Source organism: Coregonus clupeaformis, chromosome 7, assembly GCF_020615455.1.
Source record: "Coregonus clupeaformis isolate EN_2021a chromosome 7, ASM2061545v1, whole genome shotgun sequence".
Lineage (NCBI taxonomy): Eukaryota > Metazoa > Chordata > Actinopteri > Salmoniformes > Salmonidae > Coregonus > Coregonus clupeaformis.
In genome coordinates, this window is record NC_059198.1 from 28473248 (window position 1) to 28485977 (window position 12730).

A 12730-nucleotide genomic window follows, 5' to 3' on the forward strand; every position below is an offset into this window, starting at 1 on the left:
ATAGAAACAGGTTTATATATCTCCCCAGGGTGGGATGGGGGATTGATTGAGCATCACACTGATTGGGCTTATCTGGCACATATTAAAGCGCTTTTGGCATTTGTGTCGTTGCTCTGTCATTATTTCTGCATCATATCCCAGTGCGCATGCTACTGATGAGAATGAATCCAATAATTTCTCAGAGCTATCAAAACATTCTCCAGATGAGAGTATTCCTCGACAAAAGAAACACTCATATTTTATCACAAACAAACAGACAGTGTTAGAGCCAGACTTGTCATTGGTGTTATGCATTTCCCCTACGACGATTTTCTATTTTCTACAACTGTTGTAGTGTTCTGTCAAGTTGAAGAGAGATTTTCATAGTCAGCAGACGGTTCTCCTCCAAAACAAACAGGATATGAAAGCTTATGTGACTGTGAGACATCTCTAACAAAAACTTGCCTCTCAGAATTCTTGCACAAACAACTGTTAAAAGTAGAGTTAGAAGTGAATCTCATACAGTGCAATGTCTGTATTTCACTTTATGATTGATCTCACAATAAACATGACACGTCTCTTAATGAATATTTACCTTTATTGAGCACTCCATACTGTTCTGTCATTTGGGTGACGAACATGTCAGGAGCAACGCAGAAGTCACTGGAAGTCTGCAAAGAGGGAGTAAAACACATTTCACACAATCTGAAAAACATAGCCAAACAGTCAGAAGCACAACAGGACATTTCACAACAACACAGTAGTTAGAATAATGAGAATGTTTAGTCTGTAGGATAATCAGTCTCAGTAGAGGATTCCATCTGGAGGTAATAAAGATCATATGCACCACCGTGTTACGGAAGGAAGACGAGGCAGGGGGTCATCTCTGATTCATATGCAGGGGAGGGAATTATCCATTTTAAATGGTGTGGGAGGGGGATTTGCATAAAGACAGATCCCACTGGGTCCTATATATTTGATAAAGGCATGCTGCGCACAATGAACGGCACACTGAACCAGCTATAAACTGTAGTAGCTAGTCTGCCTCGCAATTGTCCCTAGATAAACTTAGCAAGTGTTAACAAACCTAACTTCATGACTCATACTGATAATAATACCTTATGCCAAACATTCTATTTTGTTCAGTGTCAACTGGCCCAGTACAGTGATTCAGGTAAAGGTTGTACAGGTTCTAACTCCCACACTACTGGGACTGAGCTCTGGGTTCCAGCCTCAACATAGATATATAGAGCCATGTTCCCATGGAGATACTCACGGCAGAAACAGCCAACTCCAGACCCAGGGAGGCCCAGCTGATAACCAGAGCCAGCATGCTCAGAAGACACACTCTGGGGACGGAGAGAGAGAGGGAGGAGAGAGGTTAGAACAGGACTGCCGCCCAGAAGAAATATCAGCCCCCGCAGAGATGCACAACACTGAACTTCACTATAGTTTCACCCCGTTAGTTTACACTATCAACGTTTCCCTCTACTGTGGGAAGTGTGATCGAATCAACATAATATTAGCCCCTTTCAATGCAACATAACGGAAATAAATGGTCTGAGATTTTGTTCTAGGCAGAGCGCATCGGAGGAGGATTCTATTGCATTGACAGGCACGAGCGGTCGCAAGCAGATGCGCTTGTTTTGAGATCAAAGTGAAGAATGTATCCGCGTGCACATTTTAGGGCTGACCCCATTTAGTCGACTGGTCGATTGTTTGGTCGATCGGCTGTTGGTCGACCGAGATTTCTTTAGACGAGCAGTAGCAAAAAAATGTATCATAAAATTATGTGTACAAGACTCTGGAGGCCGTGGGGATGGCACAGTCCATCACTAAGATGTGCAACTGAAATTGTATATGGTTATATTACGTAAGAACAATGGTGCAACACTAATAAAAATATTATTATTTTATAACAAATGCGCTTTCTTCTGCGTTGGATGGCGGTCGCTGTCCGTGGTTCTGAAACACAGTGCGCTGTTGAATTGGCGCCTTTTCCTAGACCATGTTGCTATGTGCATAATAGCAAAGTTAACCAGCATATTGGTGTTGAGAACAATACGGTGGAGGCAGCAGTGGAGTTAGGAGACGAGAAAACAGCCCTTGTCTTAATTGTCTAAGAAAAGTGGGGAGAGAGGAAACTCAAACTTAATTAGGTCTATAATCAAAAGCCAAACTGTTAAATGTGCTTGGCTTAATAAATCATCCATATATATCTACAGAAATAAGACAGATCCTGCTTCTGTTGCCTGTTTGAGTGTTTGTTTAATAGCCTACTGATTCCGTGAGCACCAAGCCTCACGCAACCACAACAAGTCGGATAAACAATTTCACAAATTCACCCGTGTTTGTAATCTTTGCTATGCTGTAATAAAGGCTTTACACTTATTTTCGTCAGAACTGCCTCTCTGATATTATTTATAATTTATTTAGTGTTGTTTACACTGTTCCAAATTGTCCGAAAAATACTATTTATAATAATAATAACCCTCCTTTTTCTTGATCTCATTATTATTACTATTATTGTTATGATCATCATTATAATAATAATAATAAGTAATGTCATTATCATTAGTAGGCTTAGTATAGCAGCCTTGTATAACCACCATCAAGCTGTAGGCCTAAAAGCGCATCCTGTTTAGTCTTAATACTGTAACTTACTTAGGCCTATATTTCAATACTTATATAGGCTACAGTACTGTATCAGTCAATCATTCATGTCATCACACAGCATATGAGTCATTCATGATTTGAAATGCAATCAAGCATTTTAGTTTTAAAATAACAAAGCAAATAATTAGTGTAAACAATAAATAAACCGTTCCATTTCGGAAATTGCATTCACGAATGAATCCGACTGCTTTTAGTCTTTGCTGTAATAAAGGCTTTACAAAAAACAAAAACATTACAACAGACTCTCTGGTATGCTTATAATTTATTTAGTGTTGTTTACCTTGTTCCAAACGGTCAGAAAAATTATATTGTAATCTAACAGTAACTGTTTGCCACAGATAATATGCACGCAGCGCTTGCACCGTACCTTATTTTTCTTGATCTCCTGTATTTTCCACAACTAGTCAAATGTATTCTACACATCTGACTTCCCCTTTACCTACTGAGCAACCAGTAAACATTCCCGTTTGTCGCATCCTCTGCATCCATTTTGCTGTCACGTGTTACGGTGTTCTGAGTTTGTTCAAACCGATATATTTATGTAATTATGATATGCTATAGGTCAGGCCCTATTTGTCACGTGCATACGATGCATACATGTGTCACGTAAAGAGAGCAAGGGTTGAGGAAATAGGGAATGTTTTTCCTAAACAAATGACGGATTTGGTTAACCTCTACGGGATCGGTGTCCCGTATACGGGACGGTTGAGCTAACGTGCGCTAATGTGATTAGCATGACTGATGTAAGGAACAGCTAACTTTCCAGGACATAGACATGTCTTCTATGGGTAGAAAGCTTAAATTCTTGTTAATCTAACTGCACTGTCCAATTTACAGTAGCTATTACAGTGAAAAAATACCATGCTATTGTTTGATGAAAGTGCACAACAACAAAAAAACGTATCATGGCAACTGGTTTGATACATTCACTTCTGAAGGTAAATAATGTACTTACATTCAGTAATCTTGCTCTGATTTGTCATCCTAAGGGTCCCAGAGATAAAATGTAGCATAGTTTTGTTTGAAAAAATCAATTTGTATATTCAAATGTAGGAACTGGGTTCTACAGTTTGAACCCCTGCTGTCTCTGGCTCCACACCCACCCCGCCCGGCCATCTAGATGTGTGAAAGTTAGTTTATAAGTTAATGATCCATCATGTATGACATTCCTGGGAGTGTGTAAACTTACATTTTGTATTACCATATAATTTTTGTATGTTCTCTATAGTTATGTACATGAAAATGTATCAATTGACCAATTCGGAACATTTGGGCAGACTTGATACAAAATAGTCCAGTCTTGCAATGCTTCACTGGATCAATCTGAAACTTTGCACACACACTGCGGTCATCTAGTGGCCAAAATCTAAATTGCGCCTACACTGCAATATTATATTGTGGCCTTTCTCTTGCATTTCAAAGATGAAAAAAGAAAAAAAAAGAAAACGCATGTTTTTTTGTTTGTATTATCTTTTACCAGATCTAATGTGTTATATTCTCCTACATTAATTTCACATTTCCACAAACTTCAAATTGTTTCCTTTCAAATGGTATCAATAATATGCATATCCTTGCTTCAGGTCCTGAGCTACAGGCAGTTAGATTTGGGTATGTCATTATAAGCATAAATTGGGTCGAGTCGTGCGTTCTCAGAAACATGACCCGCCAAACCGCGCTTAACACACGCCCGCTTAACCCGGAAGCCAGCCGCACCAATGTGTTGGAGGAAACACCGTCCAACTGAAGAGCGAAGTCAGCCTGCAGGCGCCCGGCCCACTAGAGCGTGTTGAGCCAAGTAAAGCCCCCCCGGCCAAACCCTCCCTTAACCCGGACGACGCTGGGCCAATTGTGCGCCACCCTATGGGACTCCCGGTCACGGCCGGTTGTGACACAGCCTGGGATCGAACCCGGCTCTGTAGTGATGCCTCAAGCACTGCGACGCAGTGCCTTAGACCGATGCGCCACTCGGGAGGTGTCTTAATTATTTCATCAACAGTGTGCTTAAAGTATCAGACAAGCTTAGTGCATATCGTTGATTTGATTAAAACACATAGGATGTGTCTATATATGGAAAAATACACATTTTAAAATTTCGACAAAATCGATTGGTCGAAAGAACAGACGAATCTCGGTCGACTAAGTTTTTTATATTTTTTATTCAGGTACAGCCCTAGCACATTTGCTCATAGGCCTATTCTGCTAGTTAGTGAGTTAACTGTAGCAAATTTTTGGTCAGCAATCGGGGAGTGATTGCTTCCTACAAGAGCACAAAATTAGTGATGGTGGGGGAATCGATACAGTTACATATCCGGATATAATCTTTACGATATATCGTATCGTTTGGACAACATCGCAATATTATTTATGCGCTAGTTTGCTGTATTTATAGTATTTTTTATTTCGTAGCTTGTTCTCCATCTTCTTTTTAAATAGGGAGCTCATTTTTTTAAGCACTTTTATTTCCATAACTGTTCAAAACTCGTTTTCTCATGGCTCTCTTGTGAGCAATATGTTTGGAACGCCGAATCGCAATAAAATCACAGTATCGAATCGCTAATACATATAGAATCGTCATACATATCGTATTGGCACCTAACCATGAAAATATCGTATCGTGAGGTCTCTGGCAATTCCCAACCCTACACAAAATGTGTACATTTCTAGCCATCTTTGAAAACCGAGTCAGGTAAAGAGCTTTTTTTTCTGGCTTTCAGGGGCAGTGGTGTATTTTAAGACAGGCTTGAATAAGCTAAGTAGCCAACATGCAGAGGGAAGCATACATTCTTGTCTGATTCTCTGAAATAATAATACTGGTATAGGAATAATATTGCATTTTATTATGTAAAGTGGTCTCTTGCATCAAACAACACAACAACAGTTTCAGTCACCTCCTTGTCTGAAGGAGAAGTGGCTAAACAGGTTCATGTCAAGCCATGCATGTTTTCAAAACACCACACATTGGCTGCTACTGTAGGCTGTATCATAGAACAGTTATTTCCATGTTAAAATGTTATGGGATGCATTTTCTCCATTGTTTTTTATGGTAGGCCACTCTGGTAGGCCTACATTATGACCAAATAGCCACAGTAGCTTACTTGGTGTGGCCACAGTAGCCTACTTGGCCACTGTTAAAACTATCTTAAAGCGGGTACAGTAAACACGTCCCAGAAGTTTAATAGAATTTTCATAACATTCAAGTTTCCTCTCAGCAGACCAAAAATGTGCTCAATGCCGAAAAAGTTGAGGGAAAATTGCCTTGGACTGGGAGTTGCTTAGCCTTAACCCCAAATGATGGCTATTACACATTTTGACTGATCTAAATAAAATGCTGGAGGGTTTAATGTTGAGCTATAAAAAAGGAAACCTTGACTTCAACCCTAAAACACCCACAGGGACTTGGGATAATGTTTCCCTCATCTCACAAAGAGAGTTAGGGTTCATTATTATGTCTCTGGGCAGGGCTTGAGGATGACCTGGGTCTGATTCACTGAGGATGAGTGAGATGACAGGACATAGGAGGGCTAGGAGAGGGGGACCTGGGGGAACCATGAAGCCTAATGCTCTTGAACGGACTCAAATGACAATGAGCCACCCAAACTGACCCCGCTGTATCCACAGACACAGATCATTACATTAAATAGAAGGGCAGGGACTGAAGAGGAGGACAGGCAGTGCTGAGCCTGTGTCCTTGATGCCTTTTAAAAAGGATCTAACATACTTACCTGCAGAGTTGTCAAGAGTTGAGACAGAGAGGAATTTTCGGAGAGATTAGTTTTAATGCACATTCCAAATGGACTGTGACCGGCTGACACTCCATGAAGCGTGAATTCGTCTCACATAATCGCAATGACAAGGTTGTTCAGCGTACAGTCAAAAGTAATTTGCAAAGGGCAAACAAAGTGATACTTGAGATAAAACTTCTGACACGTCGGAGGCTTTAATTTTGTTAAATCATTCAATAGCATGACAATTGCTATAAATATATGGCCTAGCAGAATATCGTCCCCCTCCCCACTGTTCTTACTGTTTCACTCCCCCACATGGTCACATGGTTGGACTTACCCAATAAGCGTTCCCTTGGAGTTGCGAATGAGGCCAAACAGCACCAGCAGGCAGATGAGGATGTTGAACAACAGCAGGCCCAAGTAGCCCAGCCACCTGAGGTGGAAAACAACAACACCCAAAAGAACTATAGACCAACTGACTGAAGAAACCCAAAAACCTGCTGACAAACGCAGCACAGTACAGCAAGAAAAATGAGAAGTTATCTATGACCACTGTACAGTTCACATTGGTACTGTTAAAGAAATATAAAGGGTACAAACATGGGGATTGCTTTAAACATACACAAAACAAAAAGGAGATGTGATTTGAAGTAAACTTCCCCTGCGAGATGCTAAGAGAGGCAGTGTTTGAGATCTCAAGAGGAAGCAGCAGCGAGGGTCGGCTGCTGAATCAGACTGATTTAACTGTAAGGGTGTTTCCACTGTTGACTCCAGTTGTCTCTGTTAGCTACTTTCACACTCATACAGATCCAACTGAACATTACTGACTGGCTGGCTGGACAGTTTCACCAGGAGAGAGATGAACTATTCAACTGTGAAATTTACTGAGGATATCGAATAAACTCTACCTTATACTGCATGGGTGTTAACACGAGTTACAGGAAGAGGGATGACTGTGTTGTGTGTTTTGGGTTTCATCCAGTATCTCCTCCCACTAAATGGTTAATTTGAGGGGTTTTCCCAGAGAAATCTGAGGTCTGTTCAAGTTCATATTAGCTTAGTCATTTTCTGAGAATTGATGGGTTCTGACTTATAAACTAGAAATATCCTTAATCATGTCACAGAGGAAGAGAGAGGAATGCAGGACGTGTAAGTACTGACAGAACATGTTATTGTTAATTATCAAGTATCCTATGGAAATGAGGAGTGCCATAGTCTGGTTTCTACATCGGAAGTTAATGGTTATCTGTAGGAGGAATGTATATGGTGGAGGCAATCACATGGTTGCAGTCACTGATAAGGGTTGATAGCTGTGGATCAGTGAGGAGTGAGGAATGAGGTCAGGTCAGGTCACATTAAGGGAGAAGGAACAGTTTATTGCCTGCATCACTTAACTTCCTGCCTAGCAATAAACATGTAATGTTTAGAGGGAAGGAGGATACTTCACCCAAATTGGGGTACATATACTTGTGCTGGTGGAAACATGTCTTTGTCTTATGCAGCTGTGGGACCCAGTGGGTGAATAAACTTGGTTGAGCTTTACTAATCGTCCATGAGTTTTCCTCGGTTCGTTTAAAACCTAACAGTATCAACTTTGAGATGATTCTCTCTCTAAAAGGCCTAGCAGTAGAATAATGCGGGATGACATCGGCATAATCATACATCTATGAGGAAACGACGTACTGTTCACTTAAACTGCTAATCCTGTATATTCCTCTCAGAGTGGAAGCTGTGTAGTTCTGTTCACACTCCATTAAACCGAGGTTGCTGTGAGCTCCTGTATGTAAATGAGGCAGCAGCAAAAGTAGCTAATAATAAAAACTCACTAATCCTTACCTTGAAATACAAGCAATGTATCATACAACATGACAGGAAAACAAACCTGAACTACATTCACCTACAATAGCCGAACAAAGTAATGAAACAAAACAAGCCTCAGTTCTGGTAATGGTTTTGGTGAACAATAGAAATTGTATGTCCTGAGATGTCATGTATTGAGACTCCCTGTCTCTCACCTGTACCAGTCGTAGAGCTCGATGTTGACGGCCAGCTCCTCCAGGGAGATTTCTCTGTTGTCCCAGAAGGGGATCTCCACCATCTGCCTCACCAGCTCGTCCAGCTGGCCCTGCAGCTTCTGGATGATGGACAGGTAGTCTGTGTGCTTGGCGTACTGGCCCTCCAGCTGCCCCAGACTGCCATCCACCGTCTGCTTCAGGGACCCCGTGCTGTCTGATACCTAGGTAGTAGGCACAGGGAGGGACACGCAAGGTCACAAACAACCCGCTCCTTATGGGGATAGACAAAATGAATAGTCTTTATTATATTATATCGTATCTATGTGGGGTTAACAGGGGAATCATTGCTCCTTATAGTGATCAACAGTATGATAATTGTGAATGGTAGGCCCAGCCCATGTTATGGCTGTGACAGTAGAGATGTTGCTGGGGTGTCATTATTTCGATGGGAGTTCTGAGTCTTACCAGTTTCTGCACTCCTGCCACCGTGCGGTTGGCGTGGCGCAGGGAATACGTCAGCCTGTTCACTCCGTCACAGGTCTCGCCGTTCCCATAGAAACCAACAGCAATGCCGGCGCTGAAGGGAGCCAAAGGGGAGTAGAGGAAGTGGTTAGGAGGAGGAAGAGGGATCGGCACAGCACGGCAGAGAGAGAGAGAGCGAGAGAGAGGGGGGGGGGGGAGAGGTAGGCGTGTGAACCCTACATCAACCCTGCCAGGGATAGATCTGAACAGGCTCCAGCAGAAAGCCTCTCTATACAGAGTCCATAGCAACCAAGAGGAATGGAACAGCAATGCCCAGAGCCCCATGCCAGAGCTGACAAAGGCTGCACTGACACAGGAGATCAACCCTTGCCCATTCATGGAGGCCGTAGATTATAGGGTGAGCTGTCCTGGCAATCACAAAGACCTACTGCCAGCCAGCTAGCGCTAGACCAGTGGTTCCCAACCAGGGGTACTAGGACCCCTGAGGGTACTTGGCCTATCCACTTGAGAAGACTCATGAGACCATAGGCCTACTGGTAAAATACACATGAGGTGGTACTTCAGGGGTACTGCGGGCAGAGCAAAATTCAGGTGGTACAGTAACCAAAAAAGGTTGGGAACCACTGCACTAACCTATAAACAAGTGGTATCAAATGCATTACAGGTGGCAATATCCAACACTACATTTCTGATGCAAGTATCATCTAATTACTTGCATAAACATTCAGTACATTATAGTGGTCATCAATTCCAACTTACTAGCCACCTATCAAATACTGCTACCAGTAGGCCTTTTGAAGTCTGTGTTGTCCTTTAGAATAGAATGCAATAACATTTAGTCTCTCTCTCTCTCTGTGTGTGCTAATAGTACGTCAAAAGTAATATTAATCAAACAATAACTATTGACCATGCCAAAAGAGTTGAAAAGGAACGTTTTGAGTGAGGAAAAGAAGGCTTCATTTCTGGCTTTACTGGCAGAGGGATACAGTTAGCGTCAAGTTGCTTCCATCCTTAAAATTTCAAAGACGGCGGTTCATAAGAACAAGGTCAAGCAGCAGACATTGGGGACAACAAAGCTACAGACCGGTAGAGGGCGAAAACGACTCTCTACTGACCGGGATGACCGCCAACTCATTCGAATGTCACTCAACAACCGTAGGATGACATCAAGTGACTTACAAAAATAATGGCAAACGGCAGCTGGGGTGAAGTGCACGGCGACGACGGTTCGAAACAGGCTCCTAGAGGCAGGGCTGAAGTCGTGCCAAGCTAGAAAAAAGCCCTTCATCAATGAGAAGCAAAGAAGAGCCAGGCTGAGGTTTGCAAAAGACCATAAGGATTGGACCGTAGAGGACTAGAGTAAGGTCATCTTCTCTGATGAGTCCAATTTTCAGCTTTGCCCAACACCTGGTCGTCTAATGGTTAGACAGAGACCTGGAGAGGCCTACAAGCCACAGTGTCTCGCACCCACTGTGAGATTTGGTGGAGGATCGGTGATGATCTGGGGGTGCTTCAGCAAGGCTGGAATCAGGCAGATTTGTCTTTGTGAAGGACGTATGAATCAAGCCACGTACAAGGTTGTCCTGGAAGAAAACTTGCTTCCTTTTGCTCTGACATTGTTCCCCAACTCTGAGGATTGGTTTTTCCAGCAGGACAATGCGCCATGCCCCACAGCCAGGTCAATCAAGGTGTGGATGGAGGACAACCAGATCAAGACCCTGTCATGGCCAGCCCAATCTCCAGACCTGAACCCCATTGAAAACTTCTGGAATGTGATCAAGAAGATGATGGATGGTCACAAGCCATCAAACAAAGCCGAGCTGCTTGAATTTTTGCGCCAGGAGTGGCATAAAGTCACCCAACATCAATGTCAAAGACTGGTGGAGAGCATGTCAAGACACATGAAAGCTGTGATTGAAAATCAGGGTTATTCCACCAAATATTGATTTCTGAACTCTTCCTAAGTTAAAACATTAGTATTGTGTTGTTTAAAAATGAACATGAACTTATTTTCTTTGCAATATTCGAGGTCTGACAACACTGCATCATTCTGGTAAAACAGACTGGCTTTTAACATTGTAGTGCAGGATTTGAAAGTTTCACTGCCATTATCCTACAGTATGTTTAAAGCAGGTACGTTCAGTTGAGGTTCTCAGACAGATGTCATCTTCCTAAGGCTATGGTCACATGATTTTCAGCAGCCGTAACAGAGTTCCCATCATTCCTGCAAGGCAGTAAATATGCCAGGATGATCTGTATAGGGTGTGGGTCCATGGCAAGGCCAAACAAAGGGTTCCTCTGGCATTGATAAACATCTAGCTTGTTCATCACCAATGGAGCCAAGACCAGGCCATTGCAGTAGCAGTTACCAAAACCTTTAACATTTCAAAAGATACGTTTGAGTGTCATGCATTTAGGGCTGCAGCAATTACTACGCAACATCAACGGACACAAAGTCTACTCAACATAATGTCTCAGTTGAACTAGAGAACCTTCAAGGACAGATCAGGAGAATATCTCTGAACAAAGAGTTGATCTGAATTCTACGATGCAGCCACAGCAACAGTGATATTATATTTTGACCCACCATCAATGACTTATGAAATTGCCATGGCAACCACTCCAGAGCAAAGTTAAAGCGGTACAATACGACAATTACCTCAGGAAGGGGAGAAAGAAGCAGAGTCATAATGATTATAGACATAAGACAAGGTAAGCTACTTCAGAACAAACCTGGAGAAAGACATTAAATCATCCCCTGCATAAAATCTATAGACAAAGTGTTGAAAGCGTTCCACAGGGATGCTGGCCCATGTTGACTCCAATGCTTCCTACAGTTGTTTCAAGTTGGCTGGATATCCTTTGGGTGGTGGACCATTCTTGATACACTCAGGAAACTGTGAAGCATGAAAAACCTAGCAGTGTTGCAGTTCTTGACACAAACCGGTGCGCCTGGCACCTAGTACCATACCCCGTTCAAAGACACTTAAATATTTTGTCTTGCCCATTCACCGTCAGTGGCACACATACACAATCCATGTCTCAATTGCCTCAAGGCTTTAAAAAAATAATTCTTAACCTGTCTCCTCCCCTTCTTCTACACTGATTGAAGTGGATTTAACAAGTTTATCAATAAGGGATCATAGCTTTCACCTGGTCAGTCTATGACATGGAAAGAGCAGGTGTTCTTAATGTTCTGTACACTCAGTGTATATTGTGAAGACTAAACTGATCTAGCCCTCCTACGCTGTCTAGACATTGTGTAAAAAAAACAGACTTCAACGAAGGTCTGGGGAGTTTGCTGGCCAAGGACCCAAAATGTCGATATTTTGTTCCCCGAGCCACTTAGTTATCACTTTTGCCTTATGGCAAGGTGCTCCATCATGCTGGAAAAGGCATTGGTCGTCACCAAACTGTTCTTGGATGGTTGGGGGAAGTTGCTCTCTGAGGATGTGTTGGTACCATTCTTTATTCATGGCTGTGTTCTTAGGAAAAATTGTGAGTGAGCCCACTTCCTTTGCTGAGAAGCAACCCCACACATGAATGGTCTCGGGATGCTTTACTGTTGGCATGACACAGGACTGATGGTAGCGCTCACCTTGTCTTCTCCGGACAAGGTGTTTTCCGGATGCCCCAAACAATCGGAAAGGGGATTCATCAGAGAAAATGACTTTACCCCAGTCCTCAGCATTCCAATCCCTGTACCTTTTGCAGAATATCAGTCTGTCCCTGATGTTTTTCCTGGAGAGAAGTGGCTTCTTTGCTGCCCTTCTTGACACCAGGCCATCCTCCAAAAGTATTCGCCTCACTGTGCTTGCAGATGCACTCACACCTGCCTGCTGCCATTCCTGA

At 42.6% G+C, this 12730-nt stretch overlaps 1 protein-coding gene across 2 annotated transcripts in view; it reads right to left on the minus strand.

The window, feature by feature from the left end:
• The window catches only part of LOC121569547 (protein tweety homolog 3-like), a 63413-nt gene that overhangs the window by 21178 nt on the left and 29505 nt on the right, over positions 1 to 12730 (minus strand). For both annotated transcript variants that reach the window (XM_041880603.2, XM_041880604.2), the window contains exons 3-7: positions 8861 to 8972; positions 8396 to 8616; positions 6718 to 6813; positions 1256 to 1328; positions 575 to 650 (exon numbers count right to left, since the gene is read on the minus strand). In XM_041880603.2, coding sequence (XP_041736537.1) covers positions 575 to 650; positions 1256 to 1328; positions 6718 to 6813; positions 8396 to 8616; positions 8861 to 8972 — 578 coding nt within the window. The remainder of the gene's footprint in view (positions 1 to 574; positions 651 to 1255; positions 1329 to 6717; positions 6814 to 8395; positions 8617 to 8860; positions 8973 to 12730) is intronic.